Source organism: Hakea prostrata, chromosome 7 (genome assembly GCF_041222555.1).
Source record: "Hakea prostrata isolate BN-2017 chromosome 7, UWA_Hpros_2, whole genome shotgun sequence".
Classification (NCBI taxonomy): Eukaryota; Viridiplantae; Streptophyta; class Magnoliopsida; order Proteales; family Proteaceae; genus Hakea; species Hakea prostrata.
The window spans coordinates 8,112,997-8,135,885 of NC_142606.1; the positions used below are offsets into that span (position 1 = coordinate 8,112,997).

General features: G+C 38.2%; 2 protein-coding genes across 4 annotated transcripts; both read left to right on the plus strand.

Moving 5' to 3' along the window:
* Nucleotides 1-347: 347 nt before the first annotated feature.
* On the plus strand, nt 348-8,102 carry LOC149009425 (Leucine-rich repeat (LRR) family protein). The gene is made up of 6 exons (XM_089161895.1): nt 348-960; nt 1,798-1,869; nt 2,473-2,616; nt 3,022-3,093; nt 3,189-3,260; nt 7,296-8,102. The coding sequence occupies exons 1-6, from the start codon at nt 746-748 to the stop codon at nt 7,366-7,368; spliced, it is 648 nt and encodes a 215-aa protein (XP_089018021.1). The 5' UTR covers nt 348-745; the 3' UTR covers nt 7,369-8,102.
* Nucleotides 8,103-10,188: 2,086 nt separating this feature from the next.
* Nucleotides 10,189-20,880, plus strand: LOC149009426 (myb family transcription factor PHL7-like). 3 transcript variants are annotated; one of them, XM_089161524.1, is made up of 8 exons: nt 10,189-10,756; nt 11,028-11,112; nt 11,404-11,621; nt 19,158-19,234; nt 19,327-19,369; nt 19,483-19,540; nt 19,674-19,743; nt 19,966-20,878. In XM_089161524.1, the coding sequence occupies exons 2-8, from the start codon at nt 11,087-11,089 to the stop codon at nt 20,353-20,355; spliced, it is 882 nt and encodes a 293-aa protein (XP_089017650.1). In that variant the 5' UTR covers nt 10,189-10,756; nt 11,028-11,086; the 3' UTR covers nt 20,356-20,878. The 3 variants fall into 3 exon arrangements, with proteins under 3 accessions (XP_089017650.1, XP_089017651.1, XP_089017652.1); XM_089161525.1 differs by lacking the exon at nt 11,028-11,112 and having other exon boundaries at nt 19,966-20,877; XM_089161526.1 differs by lacking the exons at nt 10,189-10,756; nt 11,028-11,112 and having other exon boundaries at nt 11,498-11,625; nt 19,966-20,880.
* The last annotated feature ends 2,009 nt before the right edge of the window (nt 20,881-22,889 follow it).

Below are 22,889 nucleotides of genomic sequence, written 5' to 3' on the forward strand. Positions count from 1 at the left end.
GTGTTTAAATGCTGAATCGAATTCTTAGAACTTCAACTTCATTTGTAATAAATATTTTTTTCCTTTTGCTTTTTGTTAAAGCCATCTATTTTTTTTTCCATTTTTCTTCAATGGAATATTCCTAAACCCACCCATATAGTCAGGCAAACATGGTCAAAAGTGATTTCCCATCTTTGAATTTTATTAGAAAAAATGGAAAGTTGAAGTCTCAATGCAAGACTAGGCAGGCACTTTCAAACATGTTTCACATACTTTCTTCCATGTAAGAAAGTTCCAAAAAAAACACACACTTGTACCGCAACCAAAATGCCAGAAACCCAGAACTATCATATCATGTCAACTGTGTGGGGACGATAGGAGTGATATGCTTCTTTACGCTTTACAGTGAAGATGTACAGAATAAGAACCCTAAACTAAGTAATAATGAAATTAAAAACAAACAATTTAAAGAGAAAAACGAAGAAGAAGAAAATTCCTAGCACCCGGGTTTTACTCTGCTGTTCCCAAAACCGATTCTTCCTTGTTCATCTCACACACCCACTTCCCAATCTTCGAATTAAAGCACCACCTTCCCCCTTCAGATTCTCTCTCTCTCGTTTCATTTCTTCTGGGTTGGACTTTTGAGTCTTTGTGTGTTCTAAGAACCGAACCCTAGAAGCCAGTAGTTCTGTGAAACCCTAGTTGAAGCTGAAACTGAAGCTTTGAAGAAGAGACGGTGTTGTCTACATCAGTTCAGTTGGCTATCATGGATATTGCCTTAACCTTAACCCTAACCCTGGCGCTTGCCCTTTCTGTAATTATTCCTTCGATTACTGCGAATTCCGAAGGAGACGCTCTCTACACGCTGAGGAGGAGCTTGTCTGATCCGGATAATGTCCTCCAGAGCTGGGATCCGACGCTTGTTAACCCTTGCACCTGGTTTCACATCACCTGCAATCAGGACAATCGGGTTACTAGAGTGTAATTTATTCTCACTCTCTCTCTCTTTTTCGCCTTTCATTCAATTGATTTTGGTTTGGAAAGTCACATCTTTTTTCGAAGATTCATCATGAAAACTAATATACTTTGAAAGTTTTAGCTGGTTGGTTGGATTTTGAGTATGAACTTTGTTAAATTTGTTATTTTATGGTTAGTTTTCAGAATTAAAAGCCTATCATTTGGAGATGTTTTGTTTTTCCTCAGTTACTGGCAGGTCTCTCGGTGTCGGTATTGCTGTGCTTGATTGAATCCAGCTTGATAAGTCCTTTGGCGACTTCATCAGTAGCTAGACTTACCTTCTGGTTTACAACTTTCCCATTTTTATCCTTCTTTATTTTAACCTGTCATTTGTTTGGTTGTTTGGAGTTTGTTTGTGGTCCTGGAATGTAGAGACATATTTTTGCAAGGAGACTAGCCTAATGGTGCTCTGTTACAAAACAGAAATTTTGTTTCTATTGATTCCTCCACGCCTTATGTTTTTAGGTGTCGAGGTTCTTATGCTAATTTCAGAAAAAAATGGATCCTGTGGGTTGTTTGAACTTTATTTCGTGGTTTTCAATGATTTCATATTATTGTTATTATTTTGCAATTTACCTCTTAATATGCAACTGCTATCCCTGCGGGACCGTATGTGCCTTGTTTGTTTTGGTCTTTTGATAAAGAAGCCATTTGTTAGTTTCTTTGAGCACTTGCACAAATTCTTATGTTAGTAATCTTCGACTTATTGTACCTCTTTTTGTTTTCAAATTCTATAGCACGTGAGAGATAAGTCTGATTGATGTTTTAATTTGGTTAAAGTTTTATGTCACATTATTGCAGGGATCTTGGCAATTCCAACCTATCTGGGCATCTGGTACCTGAGCTTGGGAAGCTTGAACATCTGCAATATTTGTAAGTGTCTTCCCATGTCTCATATTAGCTGCTTACTATTTTCTTTGTTATCTGAGTAGTAGCCTTCCAGATCACTGGTTGCCTAATTTCCCGGGGGTTATAATATATTTGGTGCTTAGAAGTGGCGGTCTTAGAATATTTAAATTGCAGAGGTATTTACAAATTGCAGCCGAAGTGTTTTTTTCTTTCTTCTTTTTCCCCCTGTTAGGCCATGATATGCTGCTTGTAAAGCTAATGCCTAATGGGTTCATGAATTTATAGTTTCATCTTTTACAAAGATATACATCATATACAACTACTGTCACCTGAGGCAATTGGTGGTCTTTTATTTCTTCTTTCACCTAGTTCAAATACCTTTGTTTTTTTTTTTTTGGTTTCTTATGTATGGCTTCACTGTGTGGCTCTTTGTAGTACATCAAGGATTGCTTCTGGGTAGATATTAACTTCAAATTCTGATTTTCTTTGATTATGACTAACACCCCAACCTGACCACAGCCATCACAAAGAATCCCCCAACGCCCAAAAAAGGAAAAAGGAAGAAAGAAGAAAATACTTTTGTGCATGCTTTAACTCAGGATCTCTTTCTTTTCTTGTTCTTGACAGAGAGCTCTACAAAAACAATATTCAAGGAACAATACCAGATGAACTGGGTAATCTGAAGAGCCTGATCAGTTTGGACTTGTATAACAACAACATTTCGGGAATCATTCCTCCATCTTTGGGAAAGCTGAAGTCTCTAGTATTCTTGTGAGTTTATGTAACTTCCCTTTTTTTGGGGGGTGGAGTTGTTACTGATGATAATATGTTGCTCATCATTTACTGTTTGCATAAGGTAGCTTAACTTTTGGGGTTCCCTGACTCTCGCCTGGGTTGAATTAGTTTCTGCCTTCAAGTTGCCAACATTAAGCTTTAGTTGTTGCTGAGCTTGGTGTGTTACTCATGGCCATTGAACATCTGCTAGTTAAGAATTGCATGAGTTACTCTTGTTTGTTACTGTGTGTGTGACCCTATTGGCACGGCTTTCTGGCCGTTGAAATTGATTCCCTGAGGAAGAAAAGTCCCGGGGAACTCTCTCTCCTGGAAGTTGTGGGTATTTGAAGCTTTTGTTCTTGATATGTAGTTTCTGACCCACTGAGTTGCTCTTAACTGCAGGCGGCTTAATGATAATCATTTAACTGGGAAAATACCAAGGGATTTAGCTAAAATAGCTAGCCTCAAAGTTGTGTAAGTGCAAGGATTCTTGCTTTTTTCCACTCTCACTGTATTGTTTCTTATAAACTTGGAAACTTAATCTTACTAGAAAACTTTACCCCTTTCAGAGATGTCTCAAGCAACAACCTTTGTGGAACAATTCCAACCACAGGGCCATTTGAGCATATTCCCCTGAGCAAGTAGGTTTTTATTTTAATTTTATTCATTGTCATATTACTGTGTTTTTCAATGTTCAGACTGTGCTTTATATAGTTGAATTACACCCCCCCCTCTTCTCTTTCTGTATTGAATTCTCTTTTTCCTGTTTCCTTCTCCCGAAATGTAAGTTGATCAAAATTGACAGTACTTGTATTAATTAAAGGGACTTTTTGCCTTAGTTCTTTAATAATATTTGACTTTTTGCATTATTTTTTCTCTAGTTTGATAAATTTGTTAGATTCTGCAACATTGTGTTTTAGGTGTAGGATGGCACATCATGGCAGTTTATAACACTGAAACTCAACAACAGCAACAACAACTGGGGAGGGGGAACCATTTTACATAGTTGCCGTGTCTTATAGGTTAACCAAGGATTGGGTAGGGTTGGAAAAAAAAGGTGATACCAACAAGATGACTAGGCGTCACCTAGTTGACCAAGGCAACATCAACAAAGTGATACGAAGTACCTGGATGCTTAGGCGACCCCTTGACAGCTATGGTTTGGTGATATGGGTATGTGTGTCAATTATTACATGTATATGATTACATAAGCGTGAGACTACTATAGCCTGTATGGACTGATGACATTTAAATTGTTGGTTCCACCCCATTTTGTCTATTTTTTTAAGGTTCCTCGGATATCACTTCACCTCTCCCTGCTTAATTGCCCTTTCTTCTGGGTGAGTGGTAAATGGATGCGGTAAATGTATCAGCATCCTTGGTGGGATTTAAAAGAAAGTACAATAGGTGGAGATGTTAATTAAGCTTATCTTCCCCCTGGCATGCTAATTTCTTGGTGCACAATTTCATTGTCATCATTGGTTGTCATGTCTTCAACTGATGCAGCTAAGTCACTTAAAGGGCTTATTTTTATTGAAAAAAAGGCTTTGGGTTGGGTTATGAACTTATGATAGTGTTGGGTGCTTGATCCCATGAGTTTCATTGTAGTTGGCCACTTGATTTTAAGTTGTTTAATCTAGGCTTTAAATTTCTTCACCTTGTGTGAGTAGGTGTCCTTCTTAAGATATGCTTAGTTATTAGCAATAGGGTTGGTTTTTCATTGTCATTTTAAGGGATTTTCTTATCAGCACCCTGTAAGATGTCAACAAGTTTGTAACCTCTACTTCCTCTCTATTAAACATATGCATTCTAAAGAAGGGTATGTCCTGAAAACGACACATGTGGTTAGAACCAAGAAATTGATGTCTGGGTACAATCTTAAACAGGAGAGGACTGTCTGAAGACTCTGAACTCTCCTTCCCCCTACCTACTCCTGAAAGAGAATCAGATAAGATCCTGAAAGTCAAGAGTATCAAGTACAGTCTTCATGTCATCAGGGAATCACTTGGTCACTTAATTGATTTTGGAGTGTCATTATGTTGATTGGTTTTGCTATATAAGTGTTTTATCACTTAAAAGGGGCCCTTGTATAATGAGGATATGTGGAGGCTCCCTGTTGACCTCTTGAAGTTTTCTATCCGTACCACTTCCAGACATTGTAATATAATGTGATTCTAGTGTGCTGGAGTTCTCCTCAGCTTTGATTGCCTTGAATGATGAAAATTTTGAAGATTGCAATGGCTGCTCTTCGGCTACTGGTATGTGAAATGGGTGTACTGAATCATCTGACCTCTTCATAGACTTCCTGCATAGGGTTGGCTACCTGGGTGTGTCCTGATCTCTATATAGGTTTTTTGAGTCCAAGGTGTCTTCAAAGGGAATTTAGATAACCTCTGTTCATTTGTGGGACTTTATTGTGGATGATGGCGGGCTTTTATGTAAGGTAGTCTGTCTGCTAAGCCCCCATTGGCAAGTCCTCTTTCCGCACTCCCCCCTTTTCAAACTGATGTGGATATTTCTTACCTTGCTCAGAATTCAAGCCATCCAAATGTAACAAGCGGTCATATGACTGAGAAGGAACTCCATAATCAACTGTTAAGAAGATTTGAAGGGGTTTGCTGTTCTATGAGAGAATGCTGTTTGGTTCTAGGTTTCTTGTCCAGAGACTTGTCTGTATTTTTCTTGAGGGGTCTGTTGCATCCAGAATTTGTCAAGAGGTAATCCACCGGCTGGAGCTGCACGGGTAATAAACAAGCAAGGGAGTGCTAGTTTGTAGCTGGTGGAGGATACACTGATGCCGTAGTCAGGCTTGCAAGGTACATAGCTGGGAATGTATAGTTCTCTCTTTTGTGCTAATTGAGATGGTGATATGATTGCTGTTCTCCCTCTGCGTGCTTCATAAGGTAATAATAGGACAAACATTTATAGTGGGTAGTGGCATGCCATAAGCAGTATGGTGGTATGGATTGGAATTTATGGTGATGATGATATCTATTGATCGTTGATTCTTCACTGCTCAAGTCCTCTCTTAAGTTGGTGGCGCGATCAGTGGAGTGGACAAAGGGAATGTTGATGTGATTGTTTTGATGCATATTTATATTAGTGATAGGGTCAGTCCTGCTATGGGTTAACTGGTCGGTCAAGTGTATATGGTTTTAACCTTTCTCGCCATGTGTTTCACTGGTATTGGTAGGTGCAATTTAGGTATAACAGGATCGATCCTTGTATGTTTTTCTGTTGAAAGATGTGAAGGTGATTCCCCAGGTGGTGGCTGGAAAGAAAGAATTCATGCCCATTATACTTCCCTACTAAATCGAAATTGTAGTCATCTTACGAACCAGACTCTTTATGTCAGTCAGTACTTGCATTTTCCATTGTTTATTACTGAGAAGGGAGTCTTTCATGAGCATCATTCTATAAATCAGAATGATTTCTTGGTCTATGAAGACTTGAAGCCCCCCCCCCCCTTTTTTCTTTCTTCTTCTTCCTCTCTCCAGACGCAAAGGCAATTGAGTTTATTAGAAGTACATCTTTTGCAGGATCTTCTAATGCCTGCTGTTAGACAACAATAACCCAGGTTTTCATGTGTCTAGGATATACCCTTGATACTAGGTACTTGATAACACGGGGCTGATAAAAAGTGGCAATTTTTATGGAGGTATCATTTAGATAGTCCTTTATTGTAAGTGTCATGGTGGGAGATCTCGCGAGATATCTCATTTTTTCAGCTTGGCGAGACGAGATGGAGGGCGAGAGTAGCGAGTTGGGATATCTTGCTCGAGATCTCGCCATATCTCGCCATATCTCGCTATATCTTGCCATATCTCGCCCTGGATCTTGCTAGAACTCTCAATTTTCACATTTTTTTTGTGGATTTTGGCTGAATTTTCACTTGCAACTATTCTTAGCACATCTACAACAAGGAAGGTCAATCATTCTTTACTTGTTTTATGAATTTATGATTTAATGACTTATATAGAACTTCTAATGGTTGTATAATTATTTTATTCTTGAAAATTGAGATTTTGATACTCATATGGATGGAATTTTGATAACATTTAAGTTAGTTGATGCATTTGATATACTTGCTTTTCATTTATATGTCTTAAATGTTCTATATTACATGTTGTATAACATTGCATTCCTAATCCTACTACATTTCGGTTTCACACTATGGGTAGAATTAGAAATCATACATAGGGTTGTTTCTAACAAATCCAAGGCCATCAACGTATTCAAAAGGCCTTAAATAAGCTAAATACCAAGTTTCAATTCAATTGGGACCCTAAAACCCATTGAGATGGGCCACCGAGTTGACACAAAAAAGTTGTATATCTCGACCGAGATCCCACCGAGATGGTCGAGATCTCTCTCAAGAGCGAGATCTTCTACCATAGTAAGTGTTAGACAGTCCTTTATTTTACATGTTAGTTGAGTAAGAGTGGACCTTGTTCATTGTTATGGAAATTGCAATGGTGAATTTTGTGTTGATAGGATTTTATGGAGAGTCGATATCGTGTAGCCTGTCTGACAGTTTCTGTTCAATTCCATTCCCTCACCTGGGTTTTTCCCCCTGGACTTGCCAGTCTTGTATCGGAGGAGTGATCATTAATTCTTTTTGTTTCACTTTCAGTATATTAATTTCATGTTTTTCTTTGTCTGTTTTCGTTGTGTAGCTTTGAGAACAACCCGCGGCTGGAAGGTCCAGAGTTGCAAGGACTAGCAACTTACGATACAAATTGCTCATAGAAGACGGATGACACAGTAACTTCTAAACTGTACCTTGTGCTGAATTGGTTACCACTGTACTAAAATATGGATGAATGGGATATTTATTCCTCATATAGTATATATGGGTTTGGTGGTAAATGTAGTATTGTATAAATCTTTGTTCACTACCAAAACAACATGGCTTTGTAATTGTAGTCAGTTCACCTTTTAGATTATAATATCATCTAGTCTTCTATATTATGTCTATCCAGATCAGATACAACTTCTGTAACAGGAGAAAAGCTAGTGTTACAATCTGAGTGTTGTCCATCTATCAAATTTTAGTTTGTACTTCCATAATTTTAGTTGTGTTGCTAGATGACCATATTTTCCTTTTGATTATCCTGGGTAGTTTGTCTTTTCCTGAAAATGCCCAGAAAAGGTTTAATCCCCTTGTTTGGGAAGCTGTTTATATAAGTGCGTGGAAGAATGGAGGAATCCTTTTATGTGCCTTTGAGTGGCTCACAGCCTCAGAAGCACCCTGATGGATGGTTGGTTTGTCACCCTCCTTGCTTATCTGAGTATCTCTATGGTCTTGTGTGGTTTTGGATAGAGAAGTGCATGGAGCAGGAACTCATTTTCCATGACCATCAAATATGAGGATCTGCTGTATGCCTGTATGGCAGCTCAATGGATTCAAAAATTTGTTGATGGGTGCCAAAATTGACTATAAAATCGAAGCTTAGAACATGTCATGTATTCTGTCAGATTAATATTCATGCCACTGATTTCTCTTATAAGTGGTGTCTCTGTATCATGAACTCTAACCATTAGGAATGAGTTTTTTTTTTTTTTTTTTTTTTTTTTTTTTTTCCCGGTAAAAGAGTAATTCATTAGAGATTAAATCACAAGTTTGTAGAGGTGGGGTGGGAAAAAAAAACATGTGGGTCCTATGTGTAGTGGGGTGAGGGAGAAGAAAAGGAAAGAAAAGGGTTTTGTGGAGAAGTGATAGTGGTGAGTCTTACTTTTTACTTTTCCCAATTTTTTCACAAAGTCCCACCAAATATGTGGGGTTTTAAAATGGCTTGGGGTGGAAAAGTTGGGCTGCCACATCAGCGGACAAGTTTCAAGCTCTCACTTTCCCACCCCAAGCAACCAAACAATCTACCATTTGGGATTTAAGGAAAAAGTAAAAAATCTACATTCTTTTCAAGAATTTTTCCACCCCACCTTTATTCCAGCAAACAAATGCAGCCTTATAAGTACAAAGGGAGGATGGGAATTTTTGTGGGGATTTTGCTCGTTCCTTTGCAACTCAGTCTGCGGTGCTATTGCCTTCCCCAAGAGTAGTGAATGGATTGCATTGAAATAAAACCCATGAGTAAATCTACGATAGGTATAAAGAGTTGGTATGGTATCAAGTATTGTTCATGTGCAAAATTATTTCATATCAATACTTAGAAGGATGGGGTTGTACTTGTCCTAGAAAAAAAATTTACTAGCTTATCCTCCCTTTGTCTTCTTGGGGTGGGGTGATGGATGGGCAATCTCTCCCATGAGTGGAGGATAAGTAATTCGATTCATTCACATACAGATCATGAATGTTTGAAATCCATATTATGTGAGGAGACATTGCTTTTGCTAATTAGAATTGAATGGTGATATTAAATCCTTTATAGGCTAGTCATCCATAAACTTGTTCATAAATACCGTAATGTAGAGAACGTATGACTTCGTTGCTAGGTATTTGACCAAATAAGATTGTCCAGTTCTTATAGAACCTATCATTAAAATATTCCTAGAGAGGGATAGTGCTAATTATTACCAAAAATAAAAATAAAAAATGATAGTACTAAGTGGAGTGAAAAGGGTTTTTCATGGGATGGGAAATGAAAACTATTAGTTTCACACAAGGTTTGTGAATGAGTGATTGTTTGATAATGAGCAATGAATATTTGTCTTTTGCTAAATAGGATCTATTGAACTCTTAATTCATTAGATATTTTTTGTAAATGTCAACTAAGTATCGTAAAATGGATCCCAAGTTGTTCAACCATTTAAAAACCAAAGTCATTCTTTAATAAATTATCACTATGAGTCAAACTCAATAGAATTTGATTTTTTTTTTTTGTCATTTAGGTGGAGAGCTTAACCAATAAATTTCTTTCTTCATCATCAATGGAATCACTGTGTTCGTGACCAAGCATTTCTCTAAGGACATTAAGGTATCCTTTTGAGTGGCATGTGAGAGAAAAACCCATCAAACAATGGGGGCCAACAGAATTAAGGTGACCAGTACAAGTGGTTTCTTCACCAGTAACATCTAATTCCTAGTTGCCTTAATCCTTATAAGTTATAATGTCCCAATTTGGGTTGTCGTTTACTTTACGAACTCAAAAGTCTCTATAGCACCTAAAAGGTTGAGTCAATGAAGATCAGCACCTCATCAATCGTCTTTAAAATAAAAAAAAAAAAAAAATAAAAAAAAATAAAAAACTGATGTCTGCTGATTTTTTTTATCAAATAATAGAAATAAAAAAGAAAAAGAGTTTATCAAAAAATAGAACGAAATAAAAAAAGAAAAAGAAAGGGCTCTCTTATGCGTACATCCTCATATCAGTATAACTGCTCCGTATCTTATATTAGCTGTTCGATTGTAATCCAGCAAAAGACCTTCAAGAATCTGATTCTAATTGGACGGTCTGAATACCGTATTCTCGTAAAACCGTGCTTTCTGAACCATCAAACTTCTTTTTTTTGGTCAAGTTAGTGTTAAAATCATAAAAATGACCGCCGTCTTTTGTACGCTATCCCGAGTCCCGACTTTTTTTTCCTTTTCGTTTTTCTCTCTCTGTCCGTAACCATTTTATAACGTTCCGAATTCGGAAACACAAGTAGTTTACCGCAACAATCGGAAAAACCCTAGCTTTTCTTACTGGAGAAGAGGAGAGAAAAAGAGATAACGTGAGGATTCTTACCTTAATCAAACCCTATCAATTCTTTGCTTATGCGAATTGTCCGTATTTGATTTCCCCCTTTCGCTTTCAGTTGCAGAGCTTCACCTGTGCTCTTTCCACTCCTTTTAGCTCATATCACCCTATTTGGCCGCTGTTGTGTCAGAGTTTTCGGCGCTTCATTTGCTATTTAGACTGTCTGTTGTTTCTGTAATTGAAGTTTCGTCGTCAGAGACTTGAATTTTTTAGGCTTAGATCGCTTTTTCAGCTTCCAGTTGGATTGAATGTGGTGAAATGGGTCTGTGTCGCTTCATTCAATAGCTTAGCTGCGGCTATAGAGAATGAGCACTCGGTGGAGTTATTTGTTTGGAGGCCTTTGGATTTCCGAGAGGTTGTTTGGGTTTGGTGTTTGACGGAAATTGTACATATTTGTCCGGAGAAAGCTTTCAGCAGGTGGAATTTCTTCGCTGTTGGTGAGTTTCCCCTTTTTGTTTTATTTAAGCATTCCCTGTTTTTGAAGTTTGCACTTATCCATTTCTGAACTCGGTGCTAACGATGAATTTAAGAACTCGATTATTGGATTCTTTTATTCATTACTTTCCGTATTGGATTTTTTAAGCTTTTTTATTTTGTTACCAGCTGTCTCCCCTTGAACTTACGTAAAGCGCTCATCTCGTTCGTTGCGTTTTATTTTGGCCTGTTGGCCACTTGGCCCCATCCTTATACCGATGTTTCTGTTCATAGTTGCAACTTCTAGCGATACGCTAATATGCTGCTTTTAAAGTGGTAGAGTATAATGTGTCATGATGCCTTGTTCAGCTATTGAAAGGTACTTATAGTGATTGTAATTTGTCTTTACCTTTTTCCCCTTCTTAAAATTTATCAGATATCTAGGCTGAGCTCAAGTAGTTAAAGTAGCCATAGTAGTTCCATTCCTGTCCTGTGTTTTGTCCAGCTTCATTGTCACCTGTTTTTGGTACTAATCTATGTTAAAATGCAACTATTATGATCTGATCTTTCATTATAATGTGTGGACTTGTCCTGGTTTCCTTGAAATCTTGAATCTGTTGAGGTATACACGGAGTCTTATTCTTATGCTTTTAATTTTGAGAACTTGCAGTCTTTCCATCATGTTTCATCCGAAAAAAGTCACGCAGATTGGCTTAGTGCCTCACAAGTCCCAGAATGCTGATCAAATTGCAAACGCTGGAGTTTTGGGGGGACCCACAGTAAACAATCCAGCTCCTCCTAATGGGACTGGAAAGCAGCGCTTGCGCTGGACGTCAGATCTCCATGATCGCTTTGTAGATGCCATCACGCAACTTGGTGGACCAGATAGTGGGTATTTTCAATTCAGTAATGAAGACATCTATTGCTGGTTTATTTTTCATATCTGGGAATAATTTAAATACTGTTTCAGTATCATTATTTTAATCAATGTAAGCATCCTAGAAATCTGAATAATTATCTCTTACTAATTATGTTGTGGTCAATGACAAGGAATCTTGAAATGGGCTTAGACACCATACAGACTACACTGTTTAAGGCTCCAAGGACATAGGTTTGCACTTATGTTGCCTGCTTTAGCTGGGGCCTCATGGTCAGCCTCGGAGTTATTGATTCTATATCCATCTGAAAGAATGGAATAATCCAAATGATGCCAAAGGAAATCTTGTCCTTCAAACAAGATATGTATTCCTTCAAAGTCCCTCTGAATTAGCACACTTTTGAGGCCCCACTTTAGCTGGGGGCATAGTTCAGCCTCAGAGTTACTGATCTTGTCATTTGAAAGAACAGAAATAATCTAAATGATGTCAAAGGAAATCTTGTCCTTCCAACAAGATATGTATTCCTCCAAGGGCCCTCTGAATCAGTACTTAAGCATGATAACCCAGAGCCTGCATCCCCATCTACTATGAAAGCCGTCCAACTGTGAGAAAAACAGAAATTAAACCTGTTAAGTCAATCCTTCAGCGATGGAATATCTCAGCTGGATTAGAAGGTTGTACTTGGCACATTGGTCAAGTACTTGCTGAATGCTTAGTTATGGGTTCAAATTCTGGAAACAGGGATAAGGCAGCTTACATTCAACCTCCCCCAGATTTCTGCTGAATGCATGGAGGCTTGTGCCCTGGGTACTGCCTTCTTTTTGTATTTGTTATAGTAATTGTGATTATGTATCCATGATTGGTGTAGGCTTTCCACCTACATCTGCCAACGTCAAATTGTCTAAGGAGCTATAGCCAAAACTTTACGTAGTAGCACTTATATAGTAAAAATTTGTGTGTGCTGAATATCTGGAAAATATTTTTACCCAAAAAAAAAAAACCTTGGACCATATGTATTGAGTCATGTACTTTTATTGTAAAGAACTTGTATCTATTTAAGATGACAGCTAGAAGAGCTAGTAAAGGCAGTGGTCTCTTGTTGCCATTGCCTAGGATAAAATCCTGCATTCACCAAAGGAACCTGGTGATGCAGCCTTACTTGAATAAGGCTTAGTTTTCCAACATCTTTAAGGCTAGACTAGTTTCCAGGTCCAAATCTTGATTTCAATGTACTCGATGGTTCTTGAGTCGGTTACCCAATTGTGTTTGCATTAGTAGCCTTCAAATTCCCTGGTTTGGTTAATAGAAATGAAATAACATCAAGGATAATTTGGGTTAGTTTTGGAGAATTTAGAATGGTGGTATGCATGGTTTGATGGAGTAGGTTTTGGAGATACGGGATGGAAAGTTATGGGAATGGGGAGTCTAGCTCTTACTGCTTAGAATAATCTTCTCAAGTTTCAATGGATTTGGATGGTGGAATGTGGAGATATTAGGTTTCTTGGTTTGGAACGAAATTGGGTGGTAAAAACTAGAATGACCAGATGTGGAGATTGGCTGGTCTGTTTATGCCGAATACTGGATCAAAAGTAGTGTCTACGGAGATGAATGAATGGCTATAATTTAGGGGGTGAAAATGATGGATGGTTGTTGGAGATATGCTTGTTATGCTCCTTGGACTATTTATAGATGGTATTCAAGCTCTTATTTTTGCAACTTTGGCCACGACTTATTTAGGCGAATCCATGGAAGGTTGTCATTGATTTGTTTTCGGTATATATACACACCCAAGTATGCATAGTTCAAGATCAAGATATAATATGCAAGGATTGCAATGTCCGTTTCGAAGCCGGTTTCAACCAACCAAGAAATCGGGATATGGTGGTTTGGACCGAACTGGAACTTTTTCCCCAAGTTTTGACAAACTTCCAGCATTTTCTCCCAAGTTTTGACAAATGAATTTTTGATTTTGGGTGAAACAGAGGTTGAAATCACAAAATCCAGCTAAAAAATGGTTTGGGAGTCGAAACTCAAAGAGGGAACCCTGTGAAATTTCAGTAGAAATTTTGACCATTTCGGTCGAAACCTGGTACTTTTCCGATTCCTCCTAGGTTTCGTCTCTCTCTTCTTTTTTCTTCCCAAAAACCAAAATTTTGACGGTTTTGACTGAAATTGTACCATGCTAATACGGTATATATGATTTAGAAGTAATGACAAAAAAAATTACGATGTGATATTCGTGATTAGGAATTGAAAGAAAGGAAAGAGATCTTTCCTAAGATTCCTCTTTTGCCCATTTATGGCATGCCTCCTCCGATTTCCAGTAAATGTTCTATTTCTATTTGTTCTGTCCAATTAAGTACAATACAATTGTAATAATATTACAATTACGCTTTTTAATTGGAATCATTATTTGGATCTTATCTCTTTCTGATGTGCGCTTAAACAAAAGAAGACATATTGCTCTAAATGTTCTTATTTCCATTTCATTTAATTCAACGATTGATAAAAATTACAAGAAGTTAGAATTAAATTGCATGCAATTAGATCAATAAAATCCTGATAATCTGTTTATTGAGGGAGATATTGATAAAGGAAAATAAGAGAAGAGTTTACACAAGAGATTCATATTAGGGTAAGATTAGGAAGTTGAAACTAGATTGTAATGGTTATAAGCCAACTTGTGTTGATGTTTCGAAGAATGATTGTAGAATCTGATTGAATAGAAGATGCAAATGATTGGTTTATGTTGTGGAAGAAAGACATGTATATGTGATATTAGGAATTTACTAGTTATATATAAGCTAGAATGGGGCCCACAACAGAAAATAATAGAAGATGAGTTGGGGGATTCTATGGCCTACCAGTTGTACAGGATTGGAGCCTTGTTGATTGGAAAATTGAAGTGGAAAGTGAAGGTTGAACTCTAATCTTCAATCAGCCGCAGGTTTCTAGGCTTGGCACCACACCTTAGAACTGCTCTCAGCCTTGGATCTTCAACTCTTTTCTGGTAGAACCCGAACTCACCAACAAACACAAGAAGAGTTACTCAAAGAGAAGATTTGTTATTCAGTTTCAGTCTGATATCTTCCCATAGAGTCGAGGGGTCTTTTTATACAAACTACATGGTTGGAATTCCTAAGAGGATTTGAATTCCAGCCTGATTCTAACTTGACTTAATCTACTCGAGGTTTATATAGTTAGACCTGTACAAAAACTGAATTAGAATAATAAATAAACACATCTAAAAAAAGCAAAGGTGATGTGCCACAGAATTACAATTCTGCCATTGGTCCTATCAAGTACAATAAAGAACTGAAAATATATAGAAAGTAAGCTGATGGGGAATAGCCCTAGGTGCTGGGCAGCGACCATCTCTTGGCCTCCACTAGGTCTTGGACTTGGAGGGCTCAGGTACCGCATCACTTGGGTTGAGGGCAGGGGCAGTGTTGCAACTTTTCCTTGTAATGCCACTGATGGGGACATCACATGTCCACCTATTGTTCACTACTACCAGAGATCGAGGTGAACCTTTAGGCTTGGTTCAGCAAGGAGCGCGAGGAGATCTACTATTGGAGGGCACCTGGACCCTTAGGACCATGGTTCACACTTCTTTCTTTCTTTTTTTGCTAAATTAGTTCTCTGTCTGGGGTTTCATTTTATTGTTAGGGTAGTCTAGGAAATTTTCCTTTCTATTCATTAAGGGTATATTTGATTAGGATTCTCATTATTTAGTAGCACCTGAAGCACCAAAAAAGGCATTGAAAATTTTAGAAAGAGGGAATCGCAGAATCCAGCCTTCTATCTTGTCCCTCCTCTCTCTCTCTTGGCAGGTAGGCTTCTTTCTCCCTCCTCTGATCTCTTTTGGCCTGAAAATCCCCCTCATGCCTTCTTCCCTTCAGTTCAGCTTCCCCCTGGCCTGATTTCCTTTTTCTTTCTTCTTTCCCCCCCCCCCCTTTTCCTTCCCAAAACCTCACGGCAGCCCCTGTTTTTGCCAATAGCTTCTCTCGGCTTGTTTCTTATTTTCTCTTCTTCACCATACCCTTACAGCAGCCTTTGTTTTCTGCCAATAGTTTTCTGTCCTCTTCTTTCTTACTTTCTCTTCTCTCCATTTCCTTAATGGCAGCCTCTGTTTTTCTGCCAATAGTTTCTTTCCCCTTCTTTCTTATTTTTCTCTTCCTCTCCATATCCGTACTGCAGTACCCTCTCTACCAGAAGTTTGCTTCGTCCTTTCATCCCTTTATAGCTAGTTCTATTGCTGAATTTACTCTCTTTGACTGCTGGATTGTTTATTTTCTGCCTTTTTAATCCTTTTTGGTGCTTGGTTAGGTGTTAGTTAGGTTTGGGACTGAGATTGAGCATTGTTTATGTACTTTGATTCTTATTGAATGGATTATCAATGCATATGAACTGCTGTTGTACTTTTTTTAATTGATTAAAATGCAATGCCCTATCCTCCTCCCCCCCCCCCCCGGTGCGTGGATCTGGTTATGAGGAATGTCTGAGTTAAATCTGAATCGTTCTTCCTTGAACCTTTGAATTATATTTTTGCATATTATTTATATTTTTCATTGCTGGACTTTTATTCTGTAGTATTTTTCTATCATGGGTCTGAATATGTGCCATGCAAACCCCTCCCTTAACCCTCCTAGTGTCCTAGTTAGCTTTGGATCCCTTTTTTTTTGGGTAGAATACTCTAGTTCCTAGGCTTGTCAAATTTGGTGGTGCCTGTGTATTTAATTTTGATAGAACCTTGTAGTTATCTCTTTGAGAAAGAAAATGATTTGCATATTTTATATTTCATTTATATTATTTTCAAAAGTTTGTTTATCATTTTGATTTGGAAGTGCTGCTAAAATCTGCATGTGTGAGTTGTACTCATGGCTGGGATCTGGCCTAAGCCTCATCTATCAATGTGCTAGTCATACTTTAATGGTCATATCTGAGCAATGCATGCTCGATGCCTGCATAAGGTGCATGTTCTTAGTATTTCTGTTATTTTACTTTGCTGAATTGTTTTTCCTTATATGTCTTGTCATATGTTAAATAATATTTATTTTATGTGAAGGTGTAGTGTTTTCTAATAAGATAATATGCTGAATTTTTGTCATAAGTTTCAAGGACACGCTGAATTCTACCCTGACATTTCCCCTTCTCTCAACTAAACTATTCTATAAACATTTTTTATGGCCTTAAAGAGTCCTCGACCATGGGTTTGCACATTTAGATACTGTTTCTAGTTATTTAGTAACTGTTGTCACATTGCCATTCTCTAAGGGAGTAAGTGACTTTGGGACCAGCTACATATTATCTGTGTAATTCAGCACTATATAAGGCTGCACCAATAGTAATAAAAGGATCGGATACCAATGGTTGCCCCTGTGGTATAGCTAAATTACAACGCTATCTCTTGTATGATGTAACACAGGGTCTGGGTTAACCTTCCAGGACCCTCTTTAAGCAGAACCAGCAAATAATTGGGCTGTCTATAAGGTCAGGTTTACCCATGGGATGGTTTAGGTATGGTTTTGGGATGTTCAAGGTTTAAATTAGGGTAGTTGGGGGTTTTAACAAATTTACCAATGGGATGATTTTAGGATAACAAGGATCTTTAGGAGGATTGGATCTATTTGGGAATTTGTGTCTTGTGTGGAATGGGTCAGGGAAGGATTTAGGTTGACAAAACCAACAAAGATCCAATGGGATGAACTAGGGTGGTTAGGAAAAGGAATGAGGTGAATTCGGGTTTATGTGGTTATGAGTTGAGATATCCAAACTTACCCAGGGAGGATAAGGGAAGACAATGATTGAGCCTAGGGATGGTTAGGGTTAACAAAGGTAGGTTCAAGGGTCCTGTGGCTAGAGAGGGAGTGGTAGGGAATCTTGCGGCAAAGGGAGAAGGTTTCTTGGTTGGATCTTGAATGGGTTCTTGGAATTCTTCAAGATTTTTGAGTCTTCTTCTTCTTCTTTCTTTTCTTTTCTTTTCTTTTCTTCTTGTTTCTTGTTTCTTTTTTCTTTTCTTTTTTCTGTTTCAGATCTGCCACAAGATTCAATAAGGGAAGATAAATAGTTGAAAAGGGCAGAGAGAGGTGGAAGGCCTGCAGCAAGAAAGAAAGGAAGGGGTAGATGGGGATGCAGTTGCAAAAACTAGGAGGAGGAAGGGGGTTTTTTGGTGCTGCAGGGTGGGAAAGGGGCTGGGAAGTCTTGCAAGTGGAGGGGAGGGGTTCCTAGGTCTGCCAAAGGGCAGGGGCTGTACTTGGGAGGGAAGGGAGGCTGCTATTGTATTTGAGTTGAAGGAGGAACAATGCTGGAAATCGAAAACACTTGGCCCATGCCGTATGGTTAGCTTCACAACTCCAAGCTTCAATATCTTCAACTGAATTTTACTAGGTGGTGTGGGGGCTATATATATAGCCTTCCATGAAAGAACTAAGCATCTTCATAAATAACTTGTGAAGCTAGCCGGCTTGGGTCACTGGATTCTCAGCATTACCTGAGCTATGTTTCAATGCTATATATATATATATCCATCCTGTGGTACTGTGTGCATTTTTTTTTTTTTTGTTGGAGTATCTGCCCCTGATAAATGACTAAAACCTATGAAGAATGTTGAATATGGGAAATTCCCATGAGAAAATATAGTGGGGACTCTTGTAATCAACATTTAATAACATATAATCTTCTATAGTTAATAAGATTTCAGGTAAGTGCCTTTTGAGAATCTGTCATTAAATCATGTGGATACTTTGTGCATCTGTGGCCTACTCCATCTAACCCCATGACTGACTATTGAATTCCTGAATATTAAGGAATATCTATTGTAAGACCAACTCACTTGGTCTTTGTCTCTTTTTTGATACTGCATCAGGTCGGTCTCTGAAGTTGGCATCAGCCTGATGGTTCTAGCTGTAACTTACCCTTCTTTGGCTGGTAGATTAGTTTCTATCTGTTATAGCATATACTTCAGGTTTCTGCTGGACTGGAGCTGAAATTCCTGGTTGTGACAGAGTTGGTTGCCGAGGACTTCGTCTTGTTCTATTTTAAACCTTGACAATGAAGTCTATAACAAATGAATTGACTGGTAGTGATCAATTTGTACATGTTGGATGCAATTCTTTTGTGTAGGTTTCCCCCTCCCTCTGTTTGTATTGTTTCCCTTGAAGAAAAATGAAGGGCATACCAGTGCACAAGGCTCCCAGTCCCATTACTACTTTGGAGAGGTTCACAATAAATGCGGCCTTACCCCTCTAGTTTCTCAAAGCTAGAGAGACTGTTTCCTTACTCGAATCTGTCCCCACCTGGTCACAACTCTTTTCCTTTTGGCACCCTATTTTCTCTTGTTTACATTTATCTTGCATACCGGGTTGTTTTCTTTCTGTTCATAATAAAGTGGTTAATCAATGGGACTGTTTATTCTAAGCTAGTCTGGAAGTCACATGGTTATTTATAAACTCTTCAAGGAATTAGGTTTTGTGATATTGATACATCTTATGTTTATAAATAATCTACTTAATTTAAATTCTATAAGCTTCTCCTTTTGATTCAGGAGCAACACCAAAGGGCGTTCTGAGGGTGATGGGTGTACCTGGCCTTACTATATATCATGTTAAAAGTCATTTACAGGTATATGATTTCTCTCAGTTTTGAACTTTTGAGACTAGTCAAAGTATGTAACTCTGCTTCTCTGAATTTTGGCAAGCTTCTTTTCTGGGCAGAAATACCGCCTTGCAAAGTACCTTCCAGAATCTCCAGCTGACGGTAAGATCTAGTCCTTCCCCTGCTTATTCTGCAGTAAAATAATTGAAATTTACTCTTTGATCTAATCTTTAGTGTCTCAATACTGAAAGTCTGGAATATTTATTGGCTTTTAGGCTCTAAAGAGGAGAAGAAAGATTCTGGCGATAGCCTCTCTAGCATGGATTCTGCCCCGTGGGTATCTTTGTTACCTAATATGCTAATATTCAAAAGAGGATGTAACAAGCAATCTATGATTTAGACTGAGATTGTAGTTGAAGAATTTGTGATTGCATCTAAAGATTATATTCATATTTCCATCCTTCAGGGGAGTACAAATTAATGAAGCACTAAAGATCCAAATGGAAGTGCAAAAGCGTCTTCATGAACAGCTTGAGGTTTGCCCCATCCTACTGTTGCTTGTGAAAAAAATTTCTAGTGGTATTTTATGGTAGTTGTGATCGCAATAGACAACAGGATACAGTGCATGGGGACTGTTTTATGACCGGGTCATGGCTTCTCCATGACAGTGAAAAGCTAATCTTAGCTGGCAAATCAGCTATGACAATTATGTATCTTGTGGTTTTTCTGTTACTGAGCGACATTTTTGGGTCTCTCAGGTCCAAAGACAGTTACAACTTAGAATCGAAGCTCAGGGAAAGTACTTGCAGAAGATCATCGAGGAACAGAAAAAAGTAGGTGCTGCACTTGGTGCCTCCGACCCCTCCTCTGCTGATGATAAGCCAAAGCCATGCTCATCCCCACCTGATGCCCAACTTGACTACTCTCCTCCTCCAAAGAAGCAGAGGGTGAATGATGGGTTCATTGATCAACCTCCTCCTGTGCTTCCACCTGGGACTGATAAAAAGCCTGATTTCATTGGTCAGTGGGATCAACACTTGTATGGGAGTGATGTTGGATTTGGATATGTGGAGACAGAGATTAAAGTGAAGAATGATAACGGGCTTGAGCAGAGGGTTCCTCATGCACAGGGACCTGCACAATGTTAGAGGAGGGATTCGATCTTAACCAATCCATTCAACAGTAGTTATCAGTAGGCTGGTCAAAGTTTGGTAGTTGCTACTAATTGATACATGCTTGTCATTTTTTATGAATCATCCAGAAGTGCATGTGGCTCTGCCTGTTAAAGTACTAGGTAGGGCAGCTGTTAATCTTGCTTGTATAAATTACATCCTGAAATCCGTTGTAATTATAATTACATATGATATTCATATCAACCAGTTATCCTTTTTTCTTGGGGAAAATTTATCTGATGGTCAGATTTTTAAAAATATTTATTTAATAAGATATTTAAAACAATAATATGCTGATCTAAATGCTAAGACTAAACCATTTTTTTACTTTACGTAAAACCCACAACCCATGTAAAATCTAAACCCGATTTGGGAGCCTGCAAGACTGAAGCTTCTTCTTCCTAGTCAATAGTGAGGTCAAATTGAAAGAAAATGCATAACATTTGATTTGGGTTTAGATATATCAATAGTCCTTAAAAAATAGAATGATCAATGAGAAAAAAAAATAAAAAATGAAGGCATAGAAAGAAAAGGAAAGCAAGAAATCGTGATTCTTAGTAGATAAAAGAGGAATAAATGATATTCGATTGACGATTTTCAACTTTCTTTGTGTTTTTATCTGTCTGACATGTTTGAATTTTGTTTCTATATCTTCTATGTGTTTGATTTGCATTTGTATGAAATGATCGGCTGAGAGTTGATATCGTCGTTCAAGGTTTAAAGTATCCTACGATACGATGCGATATTAGCCGATACGTATCCACATTGGACACAATCGATACAATACATCTCGATGCGTCTTTCCATTGAATTGTACTCAAATACATTGACCAATACGGTATAATACTCGATACGATACAAAATTGTTGGTGCAAGAAATATGATATTGACCACATGGTTTGCTTCCAATCTAGCCCCTGTTCCTGAGACCAAAAGAAAGTGAAAGTGGGCCGCCTCTGAGGACGGGAAGCCACTTCCGACGATCGAGTTAGTCCAGACCAATAAATCAGAGACTCCATTGAAGAGTAAAGAGCCCCAAGAGATGATGAAGAGTATGCTCTTGAAGAGTTTAGAAAACTAAAGAAAGCGGTGGCTGGAGTATGTAGAGCTCACCCCGCTCATGCTTGGTGAGGAGATTATATAATTGAGTCATGCCTAAAAAGATAGCATGTTTCTCAACCTTTGGATTCTCATTGATGAGATGGAAGTGGAGATGACTTCTTGAGGTGACTTACTCAACAAGCTAAGTTGTATGATCAGCTGGAGACTTTATTGAAGAGTTGAAATGTCAACATCAGATTGGCCTTGATTTGACACATGTCCATAATTGAGGGGACAAGAAGATGTATGCAATCTCCAAGGCAAGTTTGGGCCACGTGAAAGAGTCATTTGTCAACAAGAGCATCCAATGCCTCTTGGGGACCTTCAATACTAAGCTGAGAGCTTCTCCAGGCCATTTAATGCTGAGTGGACAGTTAGGGACAGAGAGATGTTGAGTATTATATTTGTCATATTCTTTGCTGAGAAGTCATATTTAGCCAGCTGTAATGGTCAGTCCAAGAAGTGCCGAATGGATCTTCTTTGGCCCAGATTTTAGCCCTTCGACCTAGCCCAATAATTTGGTCTGGTTCCTTAACTTGAACCATAATTTTTGACCATAACATTAGCCCCCTTGTCTTCATGACAAATCTTGTTATGCAAAATATCTTGCAATCGCTCATGGCCTTGAGATTTCGACCAAGATCAAGATTTTGGTCGAAATCTTGATCCGACGGCCAATATGAAAAGCATGACCTTCTCGAGCTTTTAAAGCACAGGACTGAAGCAAGGTTGTTGACCTCCACTTTGCAAACCTTATAGAAAGGTCAGGCACTAAATAACAAATTAATGATTTATATTCATTTTTTTTTCTAAATATAAATAAAATATCCTTTATTTGTTGACATGATTTTTTTATAATTTAATATGACCAATTAATGACTATACCCACTTGATTGAGTTGGGATTCTCTACTTTTATCTCCATTGGTAGAGGATCGTGTTTCTTCCACACCTTTGTCACCATATGCTTATGAGAGATTCTCTTGTGGTCCATTTGTATTAATATTCAAGGAGGTCCGCTCCCTTCTAAATATGTGGTGAAAAGATGTATAAAAGGCTCCCTTGTAGTCCACTTCACCCATCTTCGGACTCATTTCCCCCCTCTTTTCTTAATTCCTTCCACATGACAACCCTTTCACCCTCAACCTCCATCATTGGCAACTACCCACCATATCAAGCTCTTCACTTCCAATGTAAAAGACATACGATACATCAGAAGACCATGTTATTGTTTGTGATGGGTGATGATGAAAACAATGTTAATAACAATGAATCTGCTAAGGCTGCGTTTGTTTGCAAATGTGGGGTGGAAAAAAAAAACATGTAGGTCTCATGTGTAAGTGGTGAGGGAGAAGGAAAGGAAAGAAAGAGTTTTGTGAAAAAGTGATAGTGGTGGGTCCCACTTTTTAC

What these genes read in the sequence shown, in the direction of transcription:
- LOC149009426 (XM_089161524.1), top strand. Translation starts at nt 11,087, where the DNA reads ATGATGCCTTGTTCAGCTATTGAAAG. An exon ending in GCAACTTGGTGGACCAGATA is followed by an intron (nt 11,622 to 19,157) that starts GTGGGTATTTTC and finishes CTTTTGATTCAG; the next exon opens with GAGCAACACCAAAGGGCGTT. An exon ending in TCCAGAATCTCCAGCTGACG is followed by an intron (nt 19,370 to 19,482) that starts GTAAGATCTAGT and finishes ATTGGCTTTTAG; the next exon opens with GCTCTAAAGAGGAGAAGAAA.
- LOC149009425 (XM_089161895.1), top strand. Translation starts at nt 746, where the DNA reads ATGGATATTGCCTTAACCTTAACCCTAACCCTGGCGCTTGCCCTTTCT. An exon ending in CTTGAACATCTGCAATATTT is followed by an intron (nt 1,870 to 2,472) that starts GTAAGTGTCTTC and finishes TGTTCTTGACAG; the next exon opens with AGAGCTCTACAAAAACAATA. An exon ending in GAGCATATTCCCCTGAGCAA is followed by an intron (nt 3,261 to 7,295) that starts GTAGGTTTTTAT and finishes TTCGTTGTGTAG; the next exon opens with CTTTGAGAACAACCCGCGGC.